The sequence below is a fragment of the Plecotus auritus genome (assembly GCF_963455305.1).
Source record: "Plecotus auritus genome assembly, chromosome: 2".
Classification (NCBI taxonomy): Eukaryota; Metazoa; Chordata; class Mammalia; order Chiroptera; family Vespertilionidae; genus Plecotus; species Plecotus auritus.
The window spans coordinates 18,773,465-18,800,186 of NC_137771.1; the positions used below are offsets into that span (position 1 = coordinate 18,773,465).

Here is a 26,722-nt window from a genome sequence, read left to right on the forward strand (position 1 = left end):
TGGTGATGGTCACACCAGTCTTTAAATCCCTGAAACGACTTCCTATTCCTCATTTCAACCTTCACTTTCAATCACAGATTTCATGCACATCATAGTTTTCCCAAAGAGATCTAGATATTTAGGGTTCTGGAAGAATCTGCCCTTCCTCTTACCCCAACATTTCCAGGACTGCTCAATTTTCCCCTCCAGAGCCTTTGAATTCCTAATCTATAATTTTGAATTTTAAGTGTAAAGTATTATAGTTATTTCTGTTTTATGTTGTTAAATTTCTAGATCCTTCATGGGATTCAATCCAAACTAGATTGTTTATTACTTCTCAAAATTATTCCTTATTGGACCACCTCCTCATTATCCGTTATGACATACACTATTCCCAGACACTTCTCTTTCTCCATTTCAAACTCTGGTCAATCCATTCTGTAAAGCACATTTCAAACAACCATTCCAAGTTTTACAAGTCTGAGTTTAAAGTGAGAGCAAACATTTCTTAATTCAAAGTATACATTTTATAACCATGAACACTTTATTTAAGAATAGAATTCTGCCGCCTCCCCAATTCATTTAGCACAGTAGTAGACATCCTGTTGGTGGGTTATCAACATATTTGTTCAATTAACCAGTTTTCCCATTAATATCAACATTATGTCCTGCTCACTGTCACTTGAATAACCTTAAAGAGACCTCACCAAACATGCTTCAAACTAAGATGTCTCCTAAAGATCACAGTCAAATCCCTGTGATTATAGCTACCATCTATAGCTATGAGCCAAATGCTTTACAATTATTATCTCTAATCTTCCTGGATGAGGAAACTTAGAATATGGGAAGTAACTTGCCACAGATAGTAAGTAGTGAAGCTAAGATTTGACCTAGCTTCGGTCTAGTTTCAAAACTAATGCTTTACCATAAAATTTAGTTATTCTGTCAACTTATTTGGGTTATGAAGAAAACTTGGAATTTTAACTTGAACTCTCAGGTATATATGTATCACAGTAACAACCCCCCTCCCCTTATCTAATAGATTCCTTAAGAACTGAAAGCTCTGTTGTACAAAAGGAGTACTCTTCTAAGTCCTTTACCCTAAAAGAGATCAGTATTCATACTAAACAATTTATTGAGGACATTTCCTTTGTAAGAAGGTGATTCTTCCTAACGATCAATTTGAAATGACTTTAAAACCCAGCCAACAAATTGAGTATATGGTAGCTACGAATTTTCTCAAATATGCAACTTATATTTAGGTATCTTCCATAACTTCTCAAGTGTCAGCTGCTAGTATTATACTGGGGAGTAAATTGTAGCCACATCAGACCTGTTGCAAAGTAGGTCTTAAAAAAAAAAAAAGTCAAGAGTGCCTCTTAACACCAAGGTTCAGGACTCTAAAATGTTCCCCTTACTCCTTTTAATCTCTTTGAAGTCCTACCTAAATTTCCTGGTTCTGATAGTTTTTTCTGTTGAATATATTCTCCAGACCGGACTCCTCAGCTCTTTTCCCTGAAACATGTAGACCCTGCAGGCCCTGCTCTGCCAAAATAGATAAGGAATACAAGTAACAGACCACACACCCAGGAGGGCAGTAAGCTGTGGTCTTCGTCTACATCAGGTAGTTGATGCACATACTGGCCTGGGTGGCCACTGTTCTCCAACAAATTCTACAACGACAAAGCAATTTTTTGGCAAGCTGGAGAACAGAAACCACAGCCTGGAAACCGTACGGAGTCTCAAAGATAACGAGTTAAGACGTTAATTTACCCATGCGGAGGGAACGGTGAAGGCTTTCAGCACCGCAAGACGATACTTTCGAAACTGTCACTAGACTACTCAAACCGGAATCTCCCGCCCAAAAAAAGTGTGGCACATGGTAAGTCTAAACAAGGCCTCTCTAGAGCGTCTAGCGCCGGGAAAGATGCGTTGTGACCGTGTGATTCATTGGACTGGGGAATAGGTGAAAAGGGGGCAGGAAATCCTGTCTATTTCCAGCAGCCCTTAGAGCGGGGAAGGTCGGTCTCTGGCCGGAGAAAAACCGGGCTCCAGTCCCAGTGCCTGGGAAGGAAAAGCCCAGCCCTCCTCGGCGACCTGAAGCTGTGCACTCCCGCCTGGAGCCCAACCTCACTCGGGTTTTCCTTCTCCCCGTCCCACTCGTAGCCTCACCATTGCTCCCATTTCCCTCCACCACCCCCACCTGCGCAGGCGCAGTGGGAACCCGGGCCTACCCGTGCCCCGGAGGCGCCGCGACTATGGCGGAGCCGGAGCAGGCCGGCAGCAGCTTCGCTCCGGGCTGGGGTCCCTCTTCCGTCCCCGCGGCTTCCCCCCACATCCGGGGCCCTGTCCCCACCCGGGCGGCCCCATCTTGTGCCCTCCTCACCCGTTCTTCAGATCCACCTCCAGAATCTTCCCGTAGCCCTTAAAGAAGCGCTCCACATCGCGCTCCCGGGCCTGGTAGCTCAGGCGGCCAATGTACACCCGCGGCATTCCGGCAACGGCGGCAGCTTGGCCTGGCCCCAGCCCCCTTAGGCGGCGGCCGGCGAAACGAGACCGCGGCGACGGCAGCAGCGGCGACGGCGGCAACGGGCGGGCGGCGAGACCGACGCAGCCGAACCCTAGCGACGTACGCGAGCACGCACTTCACGGGCGCGCGCTTCCCGTCTCCCTCGCCCTCCCCGCAGGCGTGGGGGGGGGTAACGGGAGGGAACGCGCGTTCGCTTCCCGCCCAGCCGCGGTGAGGGCGGGGCTTGCCAGGGGTCGCGCAGGCGTGGGGCGGGGCCAGGTGATGGATAGGCGGCACAGGCGGTGCGGGGGCCCCTCGGCTCCCCCCCCCACCCCCCCACCCCCACCCCCGGCACGTCCTCTCGCGAGCTCGCCGTCGCGAGGCCTGCGGCGCCTACAGCCGCCGCTGGCTTTGCCCCTTTCGGCGGAAGTGCCCGCGCTTCCTCACCCGCCCGTCCGGCATTCACGTTTTTGTCCTTTTAACCGGGAGTGGTTTCCAGTTTAGAGCAGGAGCTTTGGAATTAAACCCGACTTGTATCTGTGACCTTGGGCTCCCTGTGGCGCCACCTCTCTGAGCCTCGTTTGTCTTCTCTGTAAAAGGGGCATAGAAATTCCAACCTTTCCGAGTTGTCTTGAGAATTATTACGTAAAGCACTTTGTACTGGCCCCAGCACATCATAAGTGCCCAGTAATAATACCAATATGATTTTAAAAATAGGACAGTTTGCTTCAATAGGAGCCGTGTGGAAAGTGGAGAAGGCTGGCGCTTTGGAGCGAGATTAGGCTTGACATTGACTAAATGACCTGGCCAATTTAACCTACTTTATAACTTGTAAAATTAGAATAATTTATCCCATCTCAATGGAATACCAGCATAACTAAATGGGGTGGTGTATGTGGAAGAGCTTGGAACAGAATCTGGGACGTGGTAGGAGCTCAATAAACATTGGTTCCCTTCTCACTAACCCAGTTTACCTAGAATCACAAGTTTTTTCCTCCTGTATTTTTTAAAAAATATTTTGCAACTGTAATTCATGAACTGATTCAAGTGATATACAATGAAAAGTCTTCCCATCTCTCCTCTGGTTGCCTAATTTCCCTCTCCAGAGATAATCAAGATGGTCAGTTTCTTAAATGTGTGTTGGGGTATTTTACACACATAAAGCAAATGGTACAGATAGTTTTGCACTTAATATGTTTTGAAAATCACTCCGTAAGAGTACAAAAGGAGCTTCTCCAGGACTGTTTTTATGGCTCGTAGTATTTGTACACAGTAATTTATTAATCAGTGCCCGAGTGAAGGGCATTTGAGGTAACATTTTGTTATGACTGTTGCAGTGTAACTTGGTATATACATATATGTAGAATCTATTCCTAGAAGTATTCAAAGGGTGTGAGCAAATGTAGTTTTGATAACTATTGCTCAATTCTCCATCTCCTTATCAACACTGTTATCAAACTTCATGATCTTTGTCAATCTGATAACTGAAAAATGGTAGCTTGGGTAAACTGAAATCTTATTTTGAGTGGAGTAAGCCTTATTTCATGTTTTAGAGACACATATTTACTTTATCTTTTGACCATTTTTCTTATTTTTTCATAGGAGCTCACAATATAATAGGGAAATCAGCTCTTTGTCAAATGAGTTGCAAATATTTTTTCCCTAGTCTGTTGACTTTAAAAATTTTTTTTAAAAATATATTTTATTGATTTTTTACAGAGAGGAAGGGAGAGGGATAGAAAGTTAGAAACATCGATGAGTGAGAAACATTGATCAACTGCCTCCCGCACACCCCCCACTGGGGATATGCCCACAACCAAGGCACATGCCTGTGACTGGAATCGAACCTGGGACCCTTGAGTTGGCAGGCCGACGCTCTATCCACTGAGCCAAACCAGTCAGGGCTAGTCTGTTGACTTTTTTTGCCTTGTGTTTTTCTGCCATGCAAAAACATTATGGGATCAAACTTATCCATTTATTTTCCTTTGATTCTGAATTTTGTGCTGTAGTTTGAAAGGCCTTCTTCACTCTGAGTTTGTTTTTTAATTTTTAATTTTTTTAACCGCCCTCCATGGTTTATTCTGTTACTTTGAGGGCTTTTTTTTTTTTTTTAAATATATTTTATTGATATTTTACAGAGAGGAAGGAAGAGGGATAGAGAGCTAGAAACATCGATGAGAGAGAAACATCGATCAGCTGCCTCCTGCACACCTCCCACTGGGGATGTGCCCGCAACTAATGTACATGCCCTTGACCGGAATCGAACCCGGGACCCTTCAGTCCTCAGGCCGACGCTCCATCCACTGAGCCAAACCGGTTTTGGCGAGGGCTTATTTTTGTATTGCAATCTTTGATCCATTTGGAGTTTAGTAAAGTGTAAGGATCATATTAAGAACTAGCACTAACCTTGATTGTCATGTAATCTGCTCAGCCTATTGTACAGATGGGAAACAGCCCCTCAGGGGAAAGGCCTGTCTTCAAAATCTGTTCTCCTCTGGAGTTTCCCAACTCCAGGAGTGGCTCCTGTAACCAGCGAAGTGCCAGAGTTCAACCTTCAAACAGTACCTTCTGTCTGTCCTTTTGATTTTGATTTTTCCTTCTACATATTCACAAATCTATTCATGTCTCTCCACTCCCATTTAGTAAGCTAGTTCACACACCAAGGCTTTTTAATATGTTTTGAAATGCTGCGCCCTCTGGAATATGGCCTGACTCATTCAGGCCTCAGGCTTTCCTTGCCCACCTTATCCCAAGTACAGCCCTCCCCGCGCCCCCTGCCCCCCGCCCGCCCCCCTGCCCACACACACATACTAGGATATCACTCTTTTTTCCCCCACAGCACTTATCACACTGTAATTACTTTTATTCGCGTGTTCACTTTCTCCTCCACTAGGATATAAGCTCTGCCAGGCTGGTGTGACTTACTGGTTGAGTGTTGACCAGCAAAGTGCCAGAGTTTGATTCTTGATCAGGGCACATGCCAGGGTTGCAGGCTCAGTCCCCAGTATGGGCATATAAGAGGCAGTCAGTCAATTACTCTCTCTCATCATTGTTTCTATCTCTCTCTCTCTCCGAAATCAATATATATATATATATATATATATATATATATATACACACACACACACACATATATACATACACACACACACACACACACATATACACACATATATATATAGTAAAAAAATATATAAAAGATTATAAATTCCCTGGTATCAGGGGCCATGTTTTTGTGTCTCCTGCTTTATCCCTAGCATCTACAATAGGGCTTTTTCACATAATGGGTGTTCAGAATGAATATTTACTGAATGAATGAATAAATAAAGTGTTATCCTTGTGTGTGTGTGTGGTGGGGGTGGGGGGGCCTGTACTTGGGATAAGGTGGGCAAGGAAAGTCTGAGGCCTGCATAAGGCGCCAGACCATATTCCATGTGGCATGCTTAAAAGCCTTGGTGTGTGAACCACCTGAATAAGTGGGAGTGGAGAGACCTGAATAGATTCATGAATGATCTGGACCAGCGGTCACCACCCTTTCCAACCACCAGTGGTCTGTGGACCACCCGTTGGTGACCGCTGCTCCAAAGGTTTCCTTAAACCAGTGGTCACCAACCTTTCGGACCTCAGGGACCACCAGGGCGTGGATTCTGGACTACTTCATTGGCCTCCTGATCCTCCCCCCCGCCCCCGTCCTCCCCCCACGCCTCCCCATGAGACATAGACTCAGAGAAATTTGAACTCTTCTGATTGAAATGTTAATTATCATTGAACAAAATCAAGGAATCCTGAGAAAAGAGGGAGCTCAAGGCCCACTGTGGGTCCAAAAGAAATGGTACTGACTGATATGGTGACCATGGTGTCTGCTGTCCGCTGTGACCTTGAGCAACTCACCTCACCTCTTTCAGCATCCTCCTCTCTGTAAAGTGGTGATATTAAAATCTCCATGATAGAGGGGAGTTGTAAAAATCAAACGAAGCACTTCAACTTGCTTGTACACTGCAGAGGGTTAGGGACATAGGGGAAACTTTCTTCCCTTTCAGGGGGTACCAGTGTCTCCTTCCCACTTACCTTCCCAGCAGTTTCCTGCCTTCGGATAAAGGCAGATACTTTGCCAGGATTGAGTCTCTCTTTTCTACCATCTCCAGCTGCTCTGGCTGGACCCAGTGTCCTACCCAGGACATGGCACTTGCCAATGAGCGTGTGGCTGGTGGGTACTGCTGAGAGCTTCCAGGCACAAGGATAGGGACACGTGGCATACACAGGTTGATGCAAAAACCTTTTTCTTCTGGGCCTCAGTCTTTCCCTGAGGAAAGCAGGCTTAATTATCTCATCTCCCAAGACACAAGGCTGTCATCAATATTACAGCAGCGGCTGTAGATGGTCATGGGGTCGATGCTCCCAGAAACCACCACAGAGAGCCAGAGTCACCAAGCCTCAGGGCTTCAGGTGTGCCCAAGCTTTGGTTTAGGAGCTAGGGCCGGTTTGTCTTCTTTGTCTCCTGGAGCCAAAGTTCCTCCTTTAGATTAAAAGTGGTATTGTTTGCATGGTGAGCCAGAAGAGCCGTCCCAACCCCATAGAGATTATTCAGCCTGAAAATTAAAAACAATTTCCTGCACTTGCAAAGTATGGGAGAAATGACCCATTTAAAGTCAAATTCTCTTTTGACATTGTTTTGTCTTAGCCTCCTTCCCTCGGCTGGCCTCTTAAGTGATGGTAATCTCTATGTTGGTCTTCAAAAATTTAGGAAGATTTTACTTATCTAAAATTCAGAAGCATGGGAATTTCTGATTTTTTCTTTAGTGTCTCCCGTCTCCAAATTCTCCCCCAGCCTGCTGCCAGAGGGAATTTTCTAAAGTACAGTTTGACCTTCTGGCTCAGAAATCTTTTTTTTTTTTTTTTTTACTGCCAATGGGATAAAGTCCACCTTCCTTAGCTGGGAATTACAAACTGCCACAATTCACTTTTTCAGCTTCAAATTGATTGACTTCATTTCAATATAAATTGAATCATAGAATATGTAGCAGTTATGATTAGGTTCAGAGAAAGCCCAAACACTAAGGGATTAAATAACATAGAAGTTTAGTGCTTCTTTCTTTTTTTAAAAAATTGGTTTTTAGAGAGGAAGGGGGCGGGGGAGAGAGAGGAACATCAATTTGTTGTTCCACTTATTTATGCATTCATTGGTTGATTCTTGTATGTGCCCTGAAAAGAGAGCAAACCAACAACCTTGGTGTGTCAGGACGATATTCTGTCTAACTGAGCTACCCACCCAAGGCCTAGAAGCTTATTTCTTAAGTAAAACTTATTTCTCCAGTCCTGAGGTGGGCAGTCAGGGCTGCTGGGTGTCAGGGACCCAGGCTCTGATGATTTCACTGCTGTTCCATTCTTAAAAAAAAAAAAAAAAGTAAGTATATATATATTGATTTTAGAGAGGAAGGGAGAGGGAGATAGAAACATCAATGATGAGAGAGAATCATTGAATCATTGATTGGCTGCCTCCTGCACGATCGGGGATTGAGCCTGCAATCTGAGCATATGCCCTGACCAGGCCTGTGACCTCCTGGTTCATAGGTCAATGTTCAACCACTGAGGATATTTTCCCATTGCTTTTTAGAGAGTGGAAGAGAGAAAGATAGCAAGAAACATCAACGTGAGAAACATCAAACACATTGACTGGTTGCCTCCTGCACGAGCCCGTCCAGGGCCCGGGCCAGGGAGGAGCCTGAAACTGAGGTATAGCCAGGGGTGGGCAAACTTTTTGACTCGAGGGCCACAATGGGTTCTTAAACTGGACCGGAGGGCCGGAACAAAAGCATGGATGGAGTGTTTGTGTGAACTAATATAAATTCAAAGTAAAGGAGCGGAGGGGAGAGCAAGAGAACCCTCCGCTCTTTCGGCTCTGCGGGCCGGATAGAACAGCTGAACGGGCCGGATCCGGCCCGCGGGCCGTAGTTTGCCCACGGCTGGTAGACCCTTGACTGGAATCGAATCTGGGACCTTTCAGTCCACAGGCCGATGCTCTATCCACTGAGCCAAACCAGCTAGGACTGGACTGGATAATCTTAGTTGAGGGAGGCTGTTCTGTGCACTACAAGATGGTTTTTAGCAGCATCACTGACTTCTCACTAGATGCAGGTAGCGCCCTCTCAATTATGACAATGTCTCCAGATAATTATCAAATGTTCCCTGGAGGTAAGATGACTTCAGGTTGAGAACCACTGGTGTAACTAACACCCAGCTCCCCAGTTAGAACGGACGTTCCGTGAGGGTGGTCCAGCTATCTAAGCCCACATTTCCTCAGTTCCTTCGGCTGGCATTCACTCCCCCTGCCCCAGACTGAGCCACGCACCACTGAGAATGAGTTGACCTTCCCTTTTAGAAGATTCTCCTCTGTGGACTTGGACAGCTTGAGGGCAGAGATTGCATTTCACTGGCTTTTGTACCTGCCAGGCCCACCCTGGCATTGCTTTCAGGGTGTCAGGAAATGATCGCTGGGGCACAAATGGAGGCGAGGCAGCAGGAGCTGCTAAGTCCTGGGAAGTGGCAGGCGCAGTGATGGTCCTTCTCAACAGGGATGACTTCTATGGGTTTTGTTTGTTTTCAGGAAGTTCAGACTTTATTAGATACCCCGAGGCCAGCCCTGGGGAAAACCTTGGCTGGCTTCATAGCTTTCCTAGTGGGAAGTGACAGTGAGGAGAGGAGCAGCCTGGGAAGGTTGAGGGCCCAGACTAAGGGGCCCAAACCAGTCCTATTGATCCACATCCCTTCCCACTTGGCACTGGCTCCTCTGGGATTATCACATGGTGAGAATCTGTTTTGAAGACAAGAAGGGCTGCATGGAGGTTTCCAAGGCACACTGGTAGTCCTGCAGTGGGACCTCGGAGCAGGCGGGAGCCGTGAGCTGGCCTCGGTGGATGAGGTCGCACAGAGTGAGGATCAGCTCCTTGAACTGGTCTGTGGGAGGTTGGAGGAAGTCAGACAGGGGTGCAGCAGCAGCAGGGCCTGGTGAGATGGCACACGTCACCTCTGCTGGTGCTGAGCTCCAGGGAAGTCTTTGAGAGCCCAGGGCTTGGCCACAGATAGGCCGGCTGTGGAGGCTGCCTGGTCCCCACCTGTTTTCAGGTCAGGGAGAGCCGGGGTGGGGACAGAGGAACATGGGGAGTGGCCCCAGGAACTGACGGGCAGGCCGAGTGGTGGCTCAGACCCACAGAACCTGACTCGGGTGTAACCTGGAGTCTGAATGGTGGGAGGGGCAGGATTACTCCAGGCAGGGAAGCCAGAAGGGGTGCAGGGAGGGAGATGGGTGTGCCTGGCACAACTGATGGCACAACTGATGTGGAACAGATAAGTTTTGCTCAGGAAAAGGAGCCCAGGACTCCCTTAAACCCCATGAGCTGAGGCCACCAACATCCCCCATCCCCCCCCACCACCAAGGGCCCACTATGGTACAGGAAGATAAGAAGTGAAGGCCTTGGCTGGGAAGTGTTTTTTCGTAGACGTCAATTCACTCAACATTCACATCCCATCATATCTACCCTGCTTAGAATACTTCAATGGCTCCCTAACTGCCTTTAGAGTCTGAACTCCTTAAAAAGACTTATACGGCCGGCCTTTTATAATGTGGTTACAACCAATCTGTCCGCCTCCACACTCTTTCTCATGGGCTTTTGCACTTGCTGGTTTTTCTACCTGGAACACCCCATTCATGCCACCACTTTCCCCTCCTTTACGTGGATAACCCCTCATTCTTCAGTCTCAGTTGGAGGTCCCTGTCTGGGGACCGGGCCTCCAGAAGAGGAAGAGCAGTGTCCTGGCTCAGGTTCTGGAGTCAGAGAGACGAGCTGATCACATCCTGGCTGCACACTCCCTAGCTGGGGTGACTTTGGGAAAGCGACTTAACCACTCTGAACCTCAGTTTCCTCTTCTGTCAAACAGGGCTAGCAATAGTTGAAGCTATTATGACCTTTAAACTGAGGCAGAGGCTAAGTAACTTGTGCAGATCCCACAGCGAGGCTAGGCACCACCTACAGCCAGCAATGGCAGGACCAGGCAGGCTGGCTGCAGCTCTGGTTTTCTTTACTTGGTCATCTCCCGTGGCGGTCTTCTGCACGGCCAGCTCTTCAAGGAAGAGGGCGGTATGTGCCTTGCTCAATGTTATGCCCCCAAGAACTAGCCCACTTTAGTCCAATAACTAATTGCTCACTGTAGCTGTAGTCAGAGGCTGTTCTCCTTTGTCCTGTTGTAGGGTTGGGGTCTAATCACCCATCCAGGGCTTAGAGAGGTTGGTCACTTCCACAGAGGCACTGCCCTCTTGTGTGACCCCTGGCAAAGGGCCATCATGTACTCACCTGGACTATGGTCCTTCTTCCATTGGGATAACCAAAAGCCCCGAAGTTTGAGATCCTTAAAAATGAGTTGGCTCTGTGGACACAGAAGGACATGTTGGGGCTCTGAGGGCAAGAGCTTCAGATACCACTTAAGGTACACGTTCTCTGAATCCCAGGGACAGGGAAACTGCCTGAGTTTACACAACTGTGGGGTCTGGGCCATCTCCAGGCCGCCCCCTTTCCCCACCACCAGCTTACCACAGAAGCGATGACAGGCTGCTTGGCCATCCCTCCATAGGTCACCATGGTTCCTCCAGGTCTGAAAAGTCAGAGAACAGAATGGGTGCAGGCAGATTCGGAGCCCTTCCGGAACCTGCCACAGTGCTTCTATTCCAACCCTAAAGCCTAAACCTTGCTTTCAGAATCCCTGGGAAGGGTCCAAAATACAGGTTCCTAGGCCCAACCCCAGAACGAATGACCTATCCCCCTCCAGATGACCTGTATGTTTAGGCAGGGATGGGAACCCACTGATATAGCCACCCAGGCAGGCTCTGATGAGCTGCTGCAAAGAAGCGTGCTCTCCTGAGAAGAGCCCAAAACCTGAGTTCAGTCTGGCTCCACTCCACTTATAGGTATGCAACTGTGGGCATGGCATTGACATTGGTCCAGATCGCCAACTTCCTCCTACAACGAGTGGCATGGGATTGCAGTTTGCCTTGGAGGTTGCCCAGAGTAGGGCTGAGCCTGGCTCTGCTGCTTCCTAGACCTTGGGTAGGTGACTGCCCTCTCTGGGCCTTGTACAAATGGGGATGGGATTAGCACCCCTGGCCTAGGTGGCTGTGGGAGGGGTCCCTCAAGCTCTCTGCACAGAGTTCAGTGCATAGTGAACTCCCATTTTTTCACAGCTCTTTGATCACATGACCCACCTTCCCATCTAGCTCGTGAGTTCTAGCCATCTCTATACCCCGGCGCTAGTGAGGGCTAGCAAATACGTGTTAACTAATAGTTTAGGGCAGTGGTCGGCAAACTACGGCTTGCGAGCCACATGCGGCTCTTTGGACCCTTGAGTGTGGCTCTTCCACAAAATACCACGGCCTGGGCGAGTCTATTTTGAAGAAGTGGCGTTAGAAGAAGTTTACATTTAAAAAATTTGCCTCTCAAAAGAAATTTCAATCGTTGTACTGTTGATATTTGGCTCTGTTGACTAATGAGTTTGCCGACCACTGGGCTAGGGGATTCCAGAGGAGTTCCTATGAAAGGGAAAAAGAATGGGAGGACATGCACTGTTAACACTCCACGGTGCGTATCCCCCTCAGCGGTGGGATGACAGGCAACCTCTGTACTTTCAGTTTTCCTTTGTACTTTTATAGGCTTTCAAAATGTTTTGTAACACACATCATGCTACCTCTAAAATTAGAATCTATTTTTACAAGCTAATAAAAAATTTAAAAGCTAATAAGCTAGGACTAAGTGACTTTTTAAGATGCCCGTAGGTTGTGAATCCTTAACCACTGCCCCTCACAGAGACAAACAAAGCTGGGCTCTTGGGAGAACACAGCTGGTTGGGCTCTCAGTCACCGGAGATGAAGGCGGCTGAGAAAGGAAGTGCCCAGAGACCCAGGTAGGACTTGACTGTGGCCCCAGTTTCCTACTCAGGCTCCTGCTGACCTGCCGTGGCTCGGCTTGCATTGGCCTCTGGGACTGTTCGCCTGATGGTCCTCCCAGCTCAAGGCCCGGAGAGCGCCGGCGATCTGGACCTGCAGGGCCGAGGGACTTACGCTAAGTGCCGCAGCAGCTCTGTGGAGCTTTTCCCGCCGACACAGTTGAGAGCGAGCCGTGGCTGAGGCATGTCCTGGAAGATAAGGAACCTGCGGTGAGGCAGCTCCCACTCTCCATGTGGGGTTTGAAGCTGCTACGAACAGCATCTCCCAGGCCCACGTGTCAGAAGGAGGGAGTGAAGAAAATGGGATGTTCTTGCCTTACAACTCTTTTTTCCCTGCCTGGAATGGCCTTTACCAGCCTAGTCCCGTTCTCTGTTCGAGGATTTCATTCAGAACTCATCTCTGGGAAAGAATACACTGAGGGAACCTACAATCCATTTCCAAGGACTTCCTTTCGCCATGTGCGCCCCTTCTGGGACTTTGAACTCAGTTTATATTAGACCTACTGCTTCAGAAATGTTCTCAAGAGGGTGTGTTCCTGAGGGAGTGTGTGTGTTTGGTCGCTCCAGAGTTCAGTGAAAAGATGCTGAGATGTGGTTTGGTCACTTACTAGGGTGTGCTGGGGGTGGAGGTTCTGGAAGGTTCTGAGGCTAGGAGTTCTGAGAGACTGGGGCCAGCCCTGACTCCACCACTTAAGACTGTGTGGTCTTGGTCAAATTCTTTATCTTTCCTGAGTCTGGGGTTCCTCATCTATAAAATAGATAGCACATACTTTGTAGAGCTTTTGTGGGATTCTCTGATATAATGGAAGGTAGGTACCCAGGAAATGTTGCTTCTTTTCTTTCTCTTTCCTCTCTGTGCCTCAATTTCCTCAGCTCCTCCCCCAGCGCGGAGATTCACATCGGCTGTGTGGACTGATGTGGCCCATCACAAATACTCAAAACTGCAAACCACAGGTCTCCCGCCTCCCTCGCAGCACCTGGGCGCTTACTGCATGCTGCCCCGGCTGAGGGATGGCCTTTACCTCCACGAAGAGACAAGGGAAGATGTGAAGAGGAACAATGGAGCCAGTCCCCAGCTTTTCTAGTTCAAGTCATCTTTCTTCAGGGGGGTGAGCAGGAATGGAGGCGCAGCGCCCCGCATCCTAGGTACCTTAAAGACGTTTTTCATCTCATGCGTCCTCAGCTCCTCTTCTGTGATCACCTGCTCGGCCCCCAGGTTCTTCAGTCTGTCGGTCAGCTTCTGGAGGTCAGGTCTGGAAACCAAACACGAACCTCGGTCACATCGGCTCACTTTCTCCACCAAAGGCTCCCGGGACTGCTCGGCCGCAGCTGTGACAACGTGTTTCTTTGCGGGAAGCTGGGATCGGCCTGGAGCAGGGCCTGACCATGCAGTTTCATCATACTCCAGCGTCTCTTGGCCTCAGTTTCCTCCCTGGCATGAGAGAGCTGGGCTGGGTGGTTTCTACAGCTCCTGCCATCCTGCCAGCTCAGGGATGCTGGCAACCATCTGTGCCCTGGGAAAAGGCAGTTCACTTCCTGATTTCTTCTACTGACATGACAAACTCCACTTCCTTTCTGCCTGCCCGCCCCCCCCCCCCCGCCCCTCTTTTCAAGAGACTCTTCAGAGTGTTGTGCAAACACACGCCAGCCCAGGGAGTGGCTCAGGAACTCCTTGGCCAAGGCAAACAATGATTTTTGTTAGCACAACCGAGGGGATAGAGAACTGAAGGGAGAATCAAGTCTCCTAATAAGACTGGACTTCCGACAGACATGGCCACCCTCATGGACAGTGCGGCTCAAGGAAACGATGCTGTGAGGGAAAGAGAACACGTCGGGAAATGAAGTCTGCTACCGACTTGCTGTGACTGCCTGAGCAAGAGCTTCCTCTCTCTGAAACTTCAGTTTCCGCATCTGTGAAACAGAGATGACAAACCTGCTCGTCTCCTTCAAAGTACCACACAAATACAAGGGAAAAAAGGGGCCCTGGATTAGACGGTTCACAGAAAAAATAACACAGCTTAAAACATTCCCAGATATGAACGCTGGTTTTGAAAAAACCACACGTTATCACAAGCCCAGTTTCAAATACTCCTAGTGGCCGTCTCCACCTCCTTCCTGTTTTCCCTTTCTATTTGAAAGACTCACTCATCCTATAGCCAAAAGCCACCTGGACTTCATTTCTCAAGGCTGACACCCCTCTGTGAGCGAGCTGCGTCCTGCCCAGAGAGAAGGGCCGCTTATGTAAGGGCGCCATCTGGTGGACACGCAGGGATGCGACACGCAGTCAGGATCTGGGATACCGGCTCCCCACACACCTGTCTCGGACCACATTGATGGTCCTCAGGCCCAGGGCTGCGGCGATCTGGATGACTGCTTGCCCCACGCCGCTGTTGGATGCATTCTGGATGACAGAATCTCCTGTGGAGCCAGGAAGAGACTCAAGTCAAGTCCTGGAGACCTGTAATAGGTCAAGGGATTCCAGCCTGAGACCCTATTATATAAGGCAAGAGGGAGTGCTTAGGCTCCCAGAGGACCTGGGGCCTGGCTGCTGGGCTTTCTCAGACCTTGGAGTATTGCTCAGTCTTCTCCCAATGCCCTTCCCCCCAAACTTCCACAACATCCACACTACCTCCTAAGACTCAGCAACTCAGAGTCTACAGTAGACATAATGTAGAAAAACCCTGCTATGTAAATGAGTTCATGTCTTTCATCCTCCAATTTTTATGTCCTCAAGTCTCTGCTTAGGTTATTTCCTTGGTGTGCAATGCTTGTCTCTTCCTTTCTCCCTTCATTGTGAAATCCTATTGAAACCCTTTGAAGCGCAGCTTAAGTGTGGCTTCCTTCACGAAGCCTTTCCAGACTCTTCCCACTGCTCCCGCAGCACTCTGCAGGCATCTGCATGAATAACATGGTCTGCCTCATCGCATGCTTGGCTGTATACAGGTCCAAGTGCATCAAGGGCTTGCAGCTGGAGGGGAAGGCCATGCCGTATTCCCCTCTCTGTACTGATTAATCAAGGCGCATTGCCTTGAAATGGGATTAGACGCAGGGGTCCTCAAACTTTTTAAACAGGGGGCCAGTTCACTATCCCTCAGACCGTTGGAGGGCCGGACTATAGTTTTAAAAAAAACAACTATGAACAAATTCCTATGCGCACTGCGGGCCCGGGACGAGTCGGCTGCTAAGCAGGACAGGCAGCGGCACCCGGCGGGCCGGATAAATGTCCTCGGCGGGCTGCATGTGGCCCGCGGGCTGTAGTTTGAGGACGCCTGGTAGAGCCACACTGGAGAAGCTAGCAGCCCCTGAAACAGGAGCCTATAGTTTGTGGACTAAGCCCAGGCCTGAATTTGGAACTAGTCAATGGGGGGGGGGGCGAGGGGGGGGGCGGGGAGGGGTGCAGCAAGGCATTTTGGGGGAAATGTGGGCTCTGGAATGAGATGGACCTGGGTGTGAGTCACAGCTTCACCTCTGACTGTCATGGAATGAGATAGGGCCAGTCATGACCTCTTTGAACTGCAGTTTCCTCCCCGTAAAACAGGAGTCCTCCGAGCATCAGTCAGGATGCTCCTAATTAGAGTCAATGCCGTCAAGTTCAGGAAGGTGCTCCATTACCCCTGAAATGCTATCTGGGTCTTGAAAGGCAGCAGGATCTGGTGCTAGAGACAGAGGACTTCCTGGAAGAAGAATACCTATTCCCCTTAGCCAGGGTCAGCACACGAGTTGTCACTCATTAGTGAGTTATGAAATCTATGTAGTGGGTTGCAAACAGCATTTTTTAAAGTTAAAATAGAGGAAAATAGAATAAAAAACAGCAGAGTACATGTACATCACACATAGGAAAGGCACATAGGAAGGGTAAATATGGCTCCATGAAACTCTGGTTTCCATTATACATATATTCATATGTGTTTATGTGTTAGATTTCAATGTGAGTCAAGATCATAAGTTTAACACTGATCTAGCCTAGGCCACACCAGCCCCAACACAGGAAAGTGGAGATGCATTGTGGGCACCTGAGGTGGGTGGTGTCAGAATGCCCTGCTGTGTCCACCAGAGAGGTGGCCCAGATCAGGGATGGCCTGAAGGGATGAGATGCAGGTGACCAACGTGTTTGCTGCACTAGAACTTGAGGAAAGGTCCCTGGTCACACCTGCTGGCTTTCTCCACTGTGGGTTGCTAGGACTGCTCTGCTCTCCCTTTGCGGGAAGCTGGGGCTGGTTTTCAGCCAGCCTGGGGCAGCAGTGGCCACCATATTCCAGTATTTCTTGGCCTCAGTTTCCTCGTTGGCATAACAGAGCTAGCCTGGGTGACTTCCATGGCCCTACCAGCTTGCGGATATGCATAGTGTGCAATGGGGCATGAGGGTTGGTGGGTAACCTGCTGTCACTGACGTTAGTTCTGAGATGGGTTCTATGAGGGTGGTTAGAGGGCTCCCAGCAGGACTCCCATTTCGCCCACAGCAGCAACCAGCCTTCACTGGCTCCTCCTCCTTCCCTGACTCACTCTCCCCACTCCCTCACTCCTGCTTCCTGGGACCACCCCCTCAGTGAACTGCGTGCCCCTGTCCTTGTCTCAGACTCTGCTCTCAGGGAACCCCAAATAAAGCACCTGGTTTTGTCACTTCCTTGCTAAATGATCTCACACAAATAATTTACCTCTCTGGACCCCAGTTTCATTTATAAAAGAAAGGATAAGAAAAGCAGTGTGGTTACTGCACTATACGCCCTGTGCTAAGTGTCACATTGCAACGTTTCAGCTAACCCTCAGAATTCCTGTTCTCTGTTTTACAGATTTTAAAATAAACCTAATGATTTGAGAGGTCAGCTCACACAGGTAGTGCAAGGTGAAGCTGGAGTTCAGACCTAGGTTGTTAGCCTGGGGCTTGAGTTCTTCCAGGGGTCCTCAAACTACGGCCTGCGGGCCACATGCGGCCCGCCGAGGACATTTATCCGGCCTGCCGGGTGCCGCTGCCTGTCCTGCTTAGCAGCCGACTCGTCCCCGGCCCGCAGTGCGCATAGGAATTTGTTCATAGTTTTTTTGTGTTTTTTTTTAAACTATAGTCCGGCCCTTCAACGGTCTGAGGGATAGTGAACTGGCCCCGTTTAAAAAGTTTGACGACCCCTGTAACCAATGGTACCAACCTCACTGCACTGCTTTGACGATTTGAGGCATTCAATGTGGTAAGGCTTGTAAAGGCACTCGTGTGAACTGGAAAGTGCTATACGAACGCTGAGTGGAATTACTAAGTTCAGCATTTTACTGAAAACACAGGGACTGTGTCTATCTTGTCTGGCTTTGTATCCCCAGAGATTAGCACAGCTCGATACATTTTCGCTGAATGACAGAATTCCATCCCAAGCTCTGGGAATGTGATCCTTCAGCGGTTTTCCAGAATATATTTCCAGAATATATTCCTCATGAGGTTTCAGCATCTTTTCTAGGAACCAAGCTAACATCTTTCTAAGCAAAAGCAACAACACATTCACCCAGGTTTGGGGCCCCATCTTCCCCTCCCGGAAGTTCCCGTGGCCTTAGGGTCAGGATTGGGGTCCCAGTCTGGAGATCCTTGGCCTGCCCCTCCCACCTGTAGGTTCTTACCTGGCTGCAGCTGCTCAAAGTCCTTCAGCATCCTATAGGCCGTACAGGGATTGACACCCAGGGTGGCAGCACTCTGAAGAGGGATGTTACTCGGAACTCCGATCAGAGCTTCCTCGCTGAACACAGCCTCGGTCCGCCAGGTTCCTGAGTCAAGAGATGAGTTCAGGGCAGTGAGGAATCCCTCTCCACACTCAACCCCAGTCCACCCTCCTCAGTAAATGGGCACCTAGGACAGTAGACTTCAAAGAATGCTTAGCGGGCAAAGGAAATCTCGAAGTCCTTTGGAATGTCTCTGAATCCTCGGGATAATTAAGTAAGGTGTAGATTTTGTTATTCCCACGTTAGTTACCATAAGATTTAGCTAATGTCACCCAGAAGGTGACTAAGAATCTCAAACTACTGGACTCTGAGGGTAAGACAGTATCATCACTACCAGGAAGATGGGAAAAGCCCTCATTTTCCTCCTCGGTCCTCCTTCTTCTCACCTAGCGCAGCTTGACTTGGGGTGGGATTATGGGAGAAAGCATGAAAGTGAAGGTCAAAGGCCTAGGTTGGGACCTGGTTTTGTTAGTCTGCAAGTTTGAGCAAATCCCTAAGTCACCTGCGTTTTGGTTACTCTAATAGATAAATGACATTGGCAAGAAGGGCCTGGCAGGCCTCCTCCGAGAGCTGTTGCTCAAATAAAAAACGATTTAAGGGTAATGAAAAAATCCTGTCAACTGGAAAGAAATGACCAACCAGAACCCCCAGCCCACATTCCAGTTCCAGACAAAAGACCTGTAAAATGTCAGTACTGAGAAGACCCTTCAGAGAATCGAGTTTAACCTCCTCATCAACAGGGCAGGAAACGGAGGGAGTGACTTGCCCCCTTCCAGCCACAGACACCCGCCCCACACCTACTAGGAGCCAGACACTTGCACAACAGACACATTCCTTACACCAGTGGTCGGCAAACTCATTAGTCAACAGAGCCGCAGTTTGCTGACCACTGCCTTACACCAAGGAGCCTCCTTCCTTCTAGTGGAGTAGAACAAGTGGGAAACAAACAAGCAAATACAATAATTATAAATTATAGAGAGACAGGGTTACAGTGGTGAGATTACTTCAGAGAGGAGCCAGGGATGGACAGCTTCTCTGAGGAAGTGACATACTAAGGGCTAAAGGACAGGGATGTTAGCCATTCAAGAAGATCCTAGGCAGAGGAGAAAGCCTATGCAGAGACTCTGAGGCAGGGCAGATATGAGAGTGGAACTGGAGGACAGTGATGGGAAGAGTGGTTGAGATGTGGTTGAGGTGTCATGGGTAAAGGAGTGTTTTATACAATTTCATGATCTGGACCCCATAGAAACCATGAGTTATATTGTAACTCAGTACATATACATATATGAATATCTATCGACCTATCATCCATTTCTGTGTGTGCATATCTAACTCAGAAGCCAAATTTTTCAGGGAACAATATTTATCCTACTGGCTTATTCTTTATTCTAGTCTGCTTGATTTTAGTAAAAAAATTCTGTTTGCCACGGATTCAATTGATTTTGCTAATGGGTCACAACCTACAGTGTGAAATCATAGCTCTCAGGGTTATGGCATGGAGAACGGATTTTATTTTGGTGAATGGGAAGTTTCTAATGAGCTTTAAGACAGTGGTCGGCAAACTCAGTAGTCAACAGAGCCAATATCAACAATATGATTGAAATTTCTTTTGAGAGCCAAATTTTTTAAACTTAAAATTCTTCTAACGCCACTTCTTCAAAATAGACTTGCCCAGGCCATGGTATTTTGTGGAAGAGCCACACTCAAGGGGCCAAAGAGCCGCATGTGGCTCGCGAGCCGCGGTTTGCCGACCATTGCTTTAAGAGAACTCTGAGGCCATCGGATTTATGCTTTAAGGTCACGGTGTTGCTGTGAGGAAAAGACAGCGGGGTGACGAGGGACAGAGTGAAATGCGGAGGCCCAATCAGGAGGCTTTTGCAGGGGTTGAGATGTGAGGCGATGGTTCCTAGACCAAGACTTCGGCCATGAGGTTGTAGGAAAGTAGATAGATTCGATTTATCTGTTGAAGATGAGTCAACAGGGGTTGATGGGCATTGGGTGAAGGGTGACTGGTGCTCACCGATGCAGCAGGATCCCATGTACAGCAGAGGTGAAGAGGACAGGCCTTGGAGTCAGACAGATGCAGATTCAAGCCCTGGCTCTGCCAAGTACTCGCTAGGTGACCTCAGGGAAACTACTGGGAGCCTGTTGGCTCAGTGTCTGATGGCTGTGCTGTCTCAGGGCCCTTGGCCTACACTTCCAAAGCTCTCGATCGTGTGCGCTCATCCGGTTGCTGGGATTCAAACAGTATCTTGGTACCACATGTCCCAGGTACGGGGAGTCGGGGGCAGCCTAGGCGACTACTAATTGTGCTGCAGGAGGAGAGAAACAACGTGGGCTTTAGGAAACAGGAATTGGGGATGGGAGGCAGCAACGCTATTAAGGCTGTGTCAATCCCAGAGTAGATCTATGGTTGAGAAAATAAGAGGCTAAAAAACTGAAGGGAACCAGGAGGTGCCTTGGGATCCAGGAGGTGCCTTGGCATTCTCTGGGCTTCACCTAGTCTGGTTTTATTTATTTATTTATTTATTTATTTTTGTAAAGAATATATTTTATTGATTTTTTACAGAGAGGAAGGGAGAGAGATAGACAGTTAGAAACATCGATGGTAGAGAAACATCTATCAGCTGCCTCTTGCACACCCTCCACTGGGATGTGCCCGCAACCAAGGTATATGCCCTTGACTGGAATCGAACCTGGGACCCTTCAGTCTGCAGGCCGACGCTCTATCCACTGAGCCAAACCGGTTAGGGCCCAGCCTGGTTTTAAAATCTTCATTGTCCTCTTCATAATCATCACCCCCTTCATCTTAGCCATCACTTACTGTGCTCTGTGCCAAACATTTAGTGTATGGCTTTAATGCATGAAATCAAGGGTATCTTCTAATTCCCCTTAATGGTACGACAATGGGAATTCAGCCTCTGGGGCCTGGCTGTCCCTAATCCTCTTCTCAAGAGGACATGGGATGGGGACAGCACCCATGGTCAGCCCCAAGGGCTGTCAGGGATTTAAAGGTGAAACCCTTAGGCTTTGGTGTTGGAGAGACCTGCTTAAAAACCCAGCTCTGCCACCCACTAGTGGTGTGATTTAAATTTCTCATTTCACTTTCTTTGAGTTTCACTTTTCCTGAGCTATGAAATGCAGAGAATTACATTCACGTTGTAGTGTGAAGATGAAATGTGATGGCATTTGTACAGACTATCACTGTGCCTAGTATGTAGAAGGTGTGTAACAGCCCTTGGTTCCCTTTACTGGTCCTAAGTCCATTGCCCTTGCTCTGAGGATAGCCATTCCTCATGCATGTGCAATGCACCTTTAACCATCTCCATCATCTAGTGCAGGTCGGCAAACTATGGCCCACGGGCCAAATCTGGCCCACCGCCTGTTTTTGTAAATAAAGCTTTATTGGAACACAGCCAGACACACTTCTTTTGTATTGTTTATGGCCACTTAGAATGGCAGACTTGAGTAGAGGTAGATGGTTGCAAAACCTAAAATATTTACTAATTGGCCATTTAAGAAAAAGTTTGCCAACCCCTGATCTAATGCATAGAGAAATGGAGTGTTTGCAAAGGTCACTGCATGTATTGCCTCAGTTGAGCTGCGTAAGAGTTAGCTGAGATATGCAAGGCAACAGCTATTAGCTCCATTTTAGAGATGAGGAAACTGAGGCTCATAGTAGTTGTGACTTAAGATCATACAGGACAGGTGGAAGGAGAACCTGCATCTGATTCCCAGGCCAGGGCTCTTTCTCCTGCCCCATGCTGCCTCAGCAGGGTTTTCAGTCTTTCCAGTGAGAAAGTTAGTTCGCATATTCTCTGGCCCAGTCTCCCTGGGGATTAGTTGGGTTGCATGTGGGAAAAATCTGGCCATGGCCACAGCAACAGCTAGGCAGCTCAATACCATGAAAAGATGACCAAGATTCGGCCCACTGAGGACTTACCTGCCTACTGATTGCCACTCTCAGTAAACTGGTCTTAACTAGAAGAAAGACCATGTCTGTTCACTGCTGTATGCTAGAGCCCAGCACACTACAGATGTTCATAAAATGTTTACTGAATAAACGAGCTAATTATAGTCCTGATAATTATAAAATACTCATCCTTTCTGACTGGCACCTGGTTTAAAAGACACGCCTTTTCCCCAGGGAGAAATCCCTGCTCTGGCTACCACCACCACCCCCACCCATGAAATTACCCACACACCTGGCAGATGTCCTTTGTTCTTCTCTCCAAACATAATTACCAAGCTCTTAAATCCACCGTCTTCTCCAGTCCCATGGAACTGTCTTTTCAGACACTCATCATCTGCAGCCTGAATGTTCAGCCCCCTCCTTACTGGCTTCCTGCCTCCACGGGGCCCCTACCCTTCCTGAGCACTCTGCACTGCACAGATCTGATCAAACCAGTCCTCCTTAACTCTTCATCAGGCCCCTTCTGACCGTGGATGTGAGCCCTCCACGCCTGGGCTCCAGCCCACCTCTGCAGCCTCATCTTGCTTCTCCACCATCCCTCCCTTGACCCAGCCAAACTGAGCTACCTGTAGTTTTGCAGACGTTTGCATGTGCTGTGCTCCCTGCCTGGGACGCCCCTCCTCACTAGCCCACTGACTGCACTTCTACTCAGTCTTCCAGACCCAGTTCAAGCATCACTTCTCTGGGAAGCCTTTCCTAAAGCTGCTCGCGATAGGGGACTCCTGCCTTTGCATCCGTCCTGTGATTATAGCACTTATCATACTGCATTGTATTAAGTGCTGTTTTTCTGTTCCCAGCCAAGAGCATTTCGCAGGCAGAGACTGTCTGGCCCACCACGTGTGCCCTTCACTCAGCACGGGGGCTGGTCCAAGGCACCAGTCAATATCCAGTGAATCCTCGCAGCCCTCAATTTGCTCTCCCTGCTAGGCTTTCACTGTCGAAGAGGGTGCAGCATTCTTGGCAGCTTTCCTGATCTCAGGGAAACAAACAGCTTCTTAATAGACTTGTTACTGTTTTGTTTTGTTTTTTTCTGCCAGGTACCTTTTTCTTTCTACTCCTTCCTAACCTCTGTACCACAGAGGTGGGCAAGAGACTCCACTAAGCAGTTGGAGTGGCCCAGCCCATGACCTTGGGATGGGTTCCTGGATGGGCAGGGACCCAGGCAGAGCTGGTGAGAGCCCTTTTGGGGGATGGACATGGTTGTGCTGAACGGACTGTGGAGGACGCGCTCATCTGTTTGTTCTCAGGGTGATGTAAACCTCAGGCAGCTGGAGGCCATCTATGCAAGGGACAGGGCGGAGTGGGTTAGAGTCTTAGCCCCACCACTTACTGGCTAGATGACCCTGGGCAAGTTGCTTCATTCTTTACATTTACCAATGTCTCACCTGCAAAATGGGGTCACAGTACCTACCTCATGTGGGAATAATGACTTACTATATGTAAAGTGCCTGGTGGAAAGGGAGTGGTCAATAAATATTTGTTGCTATTACCACATCACTGTGTGGGGAGATCCCACCTGAGAACGAAGGAGAACAAGAAGAAGTCAGAGCTCTGATATCATTGGGGTTCCTGGATCCAGCTCTGCCTGACGCTTTCCATCTCTTGTACTTCCTAGTTCCACACACCGATTAACTTCTTTTTTCTGTACAGCAAGTGTGGGTTGACTCTCTGTAGGTTATAACCCATACAGTCCTACCAGAGGAGACAAGAGCCTGGTGAGCTCTCCTGCAGTTTGATGTTTGAGTTTGGGCAAGGGCTTCTTCTCAAGCTTCAGGTCCTCATGTGTCCCATGGGATGGATGATGTCGGTCCTGCTTCCCTCCCGTGGCTGCTGTCAGGATCCATTTGTATAATGTTTGTGCCTCAAAAACCATCAAGTGTTAAATAGCTCAGCAATGACTCCTTACTCTATGTAAAAGAAGACCCCAACTCTCAACGTGGCTTTTTCAGGGCCTCCCTCATGTGGCCCCACTACTTCGTGACCCTCTGTCTCACTTATGCTACTCTCTCCCAGGTGCCAATCCTCTGCTGAGGCCACATGGGATTGCCCACCATTTCCCAAACTCAGCTTTGTGCTTTTGCTCATTTGCTTCCTCTACATGCAACCATTGTGGCTCATTTCCATCTAACAACATTCATCTACCAAAGGTCTGTTCCAATGCTCCTCCTCCAGGAAGCCCTGGTCCCTTCCACGACTTCTCTCTCTCCCACACTCAGGCGCACAGAGTAGCCAGAAGTGTCTTCTGCTTCCTGGGAACTTGGAGCACTCCCTTTACTGAGCTTATTGGTTTGAAGATTTCTTCAGTTAGTCCTTAACCTTCTGGAGGGCAGATGCTGTCGTGCTTCCCACTGTTCCTTACTGCAGGGATTTAGGGATGTAGGGATTCAGACAATCACAGCTCCAATCAGCACCGGCCCAAGGAGATGGGAGAGCAGGTACATCACCTCCTGCTCTCCTTGTTCAGCTCCCACCCCTCTGGAGGGAGGGTAGGTACAGGGACTTAATAATAAGCCCTGTATCACTTAGTTACGCTGAGCCAATGAGCAAATCTATAGTGTGGGCAAAACAGGATCTGGAACGAAATGCTGCTGAGACCTGGAGAAACTCACCCAAACCAGCAGTTGCTGGAATCACCCAGTCTCCTGGCTTCACCCCAGTCACGTTGCTGCCCACTGCTACCACCTGTCCGACACCTTCGTTCCCTCCGACAGCAGGCAGCTGGGGAAGGAGGCCGTAATTACCTAAGGGACAAGAGCACAGAGGGTCATCCAACAAGGCGTGGGCGGTGAGACCATGGCCTTTGGAGTGGGACCTAAGCCCAGTCTGGGTTCTGCCTTTGACCAGCTCTGAGCCTTAGTTCTACACCCGTAAAGGGGACAATGCTCCTTTGTTTTCGTGGTTACCGGGAAGATTGACTAGATGGGAGACTGGGTAAGATAATGTGTGCAATGAGCCCAGCATTTTACAGGCACATCACCGTGGTTGCTTTACTCCTACTGCAATCTCCCTAACTCTTGAAAAGCCTCACACCCAGGGAGGGGAGGCCAGGGGGGCTCCACAGTCTGTAGATGGCACATCTGGAGAACAGCTGCTGCTAATCACAGGAATTTCACACTCACACCCGAGGAGGAATAAAAATGAGGAGGTAGCTAAGCAAAAGCAAAAAAAAAAAAAAAAAAAAGCAGCCACTTAACATAAGCCCCAGAAACCAAGGTTACCTTGGATCATATTTATGTCAGATGGATTGATAGGGGCCGCCAGCATCTTCACATGGACGTCTGATCCGCCCACAGCAGCTAGCTCCAGGTTCTTCAGTCTAAGCACAAAGCCAGAGAGAGATGTTAATGCCACCCAGGCTAGACTGGGCATATTTTTTAAATTTTTAATTAATCAATTAACTAATTAAATCCTCACCCAAGGATATTTTTTCCCATTGATTTTCAGACAGTATGGAAGGGAAGGAGGAGGGCAGGGAGAGAGAAACATCGATTGGTTGCCTCCTGCACACGACCCGATTGGGGCCGGGGATGGAACCTACAACCTAGGTAAGAGCCCTTGCCCAGGAATCGAACCCGAGACCCTTTGGTGGGCAAGCCGATGCTTTAACCACTGAGCAACCGGCCAGGGCTAGATGGGGTATCTTTTGCTCAAATCATCTCCACAGAGTAGGCCAGTCAGCAACATTTTTTGAGCTGCCATTGTGTGCCCAGGAATTCCGGTTCCTTTAGAAAAGAGAAAGGTACTGTAAGGAATTAGCACAGGATGCAGGTTAAGTCTGTCAGTACTGCAAAGGGGAAATCCTAGTGACCTCTCAACCTCACTGTCCACTCTAGGACAGAAAATAAAAATTCCCCTGACCCGGATTAGCCTTGTGTTCCCCAAAACTTGCTTATTGATCACCTGGTGTGCTTACTAATACAGGTTCTCAGGCCCAGCTCTGACCCGCTGAACTAGAACCTCCAGATGCGGGTACTCTGACTAGTTCTTAGGGATGGGCACAACTGGGACACCCTGGGCTGGTCCTTTGTTCTCCACTTTCTTTCCCCCATAAAACACACAGGGGAGAGGGTGGGGAAATAGAGAGATGGCCTGTGTAGGTCAGAAAGGACTCCCTGGGTGACTATGGCTCACGCCCTGGAGTGGTGCTTCTTCTGGATGAGGATCCTGGCCTGTCAGAAAGGATGCTGGACAGAGCTGAGCATCCTAGGTGTGAAGCCCTGCCATGCACAGCTGTCACCCCAGCAAGCCTCTTTCCTGCTTGAGGCCTCTGTGTCTCCATTTGTAAAAGCGGGGGAGGTGCCGGTGGTTTACACTCCATCACTTCCAATAGCAACTCCCACTTTAAGTCTATGTGATAACAACTCCCTTTGGTCTCAGTGGGCCCTAGACACCACTGGGACTTTGGTTCATGGGTAAAATGCCAACGAGCTTTCAAGGAAGGCCTGGCATGTCCATGTGTCACTTTGTTGTTGTTGTTGTTGTTTTTTTTTTTTTTAAAAGGAGACCTTACAACAGAAAGCACTGATCAGTGTACTGAACTGGTGGGTCCTTGTGATTTTTACCACTGGACTCCT

General features: G+C 48.7%; 2 protein-coding genes across 5 annotated transcripts in view; both read right to left on the minus strand.

Moving 5' to 3' along the window:
- The window catches only part of SRSF4 (serine and arginine rich splicing factor 4), a 28,403-nt gene extending 25,586 nt beyond the window's left edge, over positions 1–2,817 (minus strand). The window contains exon 1 of the mRNA XM_080658099.1: positions 2,366–2,817. Within this exon, the coding sequence (XP_080514225.1) occupies positions 2,366–2,472 (107 nt within the window). The 5' untranslated portion in view covers positions 2,473–2,817. The remainder of the gene's footprint in view (positions 1–2,365) is intronic.
- Positions 2,818–7,389: 4,572 nt separating this feature from the next.
- The window catches only part of MECR (mitochondrial trans-2-enoyl-CoA reductase), a 32,242-nt gene continuing 12,909 nt past the window's right edge, over positions 7,390–26,722 (minus strand). For 2 of the 4 annotated variants that reach the window (XM_080658101.1, XM_080658103.1), the window contains exons 2-10: positions 25,367–25,464; positions 24,758–24,889; positions 18,077–18,220; positions 14,794–14,896; positions 13,629–13,731; positions 12,594–12,667; positions 11,074–11,134; positions 10,837–10,909; positions 9,090–9,490 (exon numbers count right to left, since the gene is read on the minus strand). In XM_080658101.1, the coding sequence (XP_080514227.1) occupies positions 9,285–9,490; positions 10,837–10,909; positions 11,074–11,134; positions 12,594–12,667; positions 13,629–13,731; positions 14,794–14,896; positions 18,077–18,220; positions 24,758–24,889; positions 25,367–25,464 (994 nt within the window). In that variant the 3' untranslated portion in view covers positions 9,090–9,284. Of the gene's footprint in view, positions 8,388–8,427; positions 9,491–10,836; positions 10,910–11,073; positions 11,135–12,593; positions 12,668–13,628; positions 13,732–14,793; positions 14,897–18,076; positions 18,221–24,757; positions 24,890–25,366; positions 25,465–25,562; positions 25,607–26,722 lie in introns of those variants that run through there. The other 2 variants (XM_080658102.1, XM_080658104.1) reach the window with 2 other exon arrangements.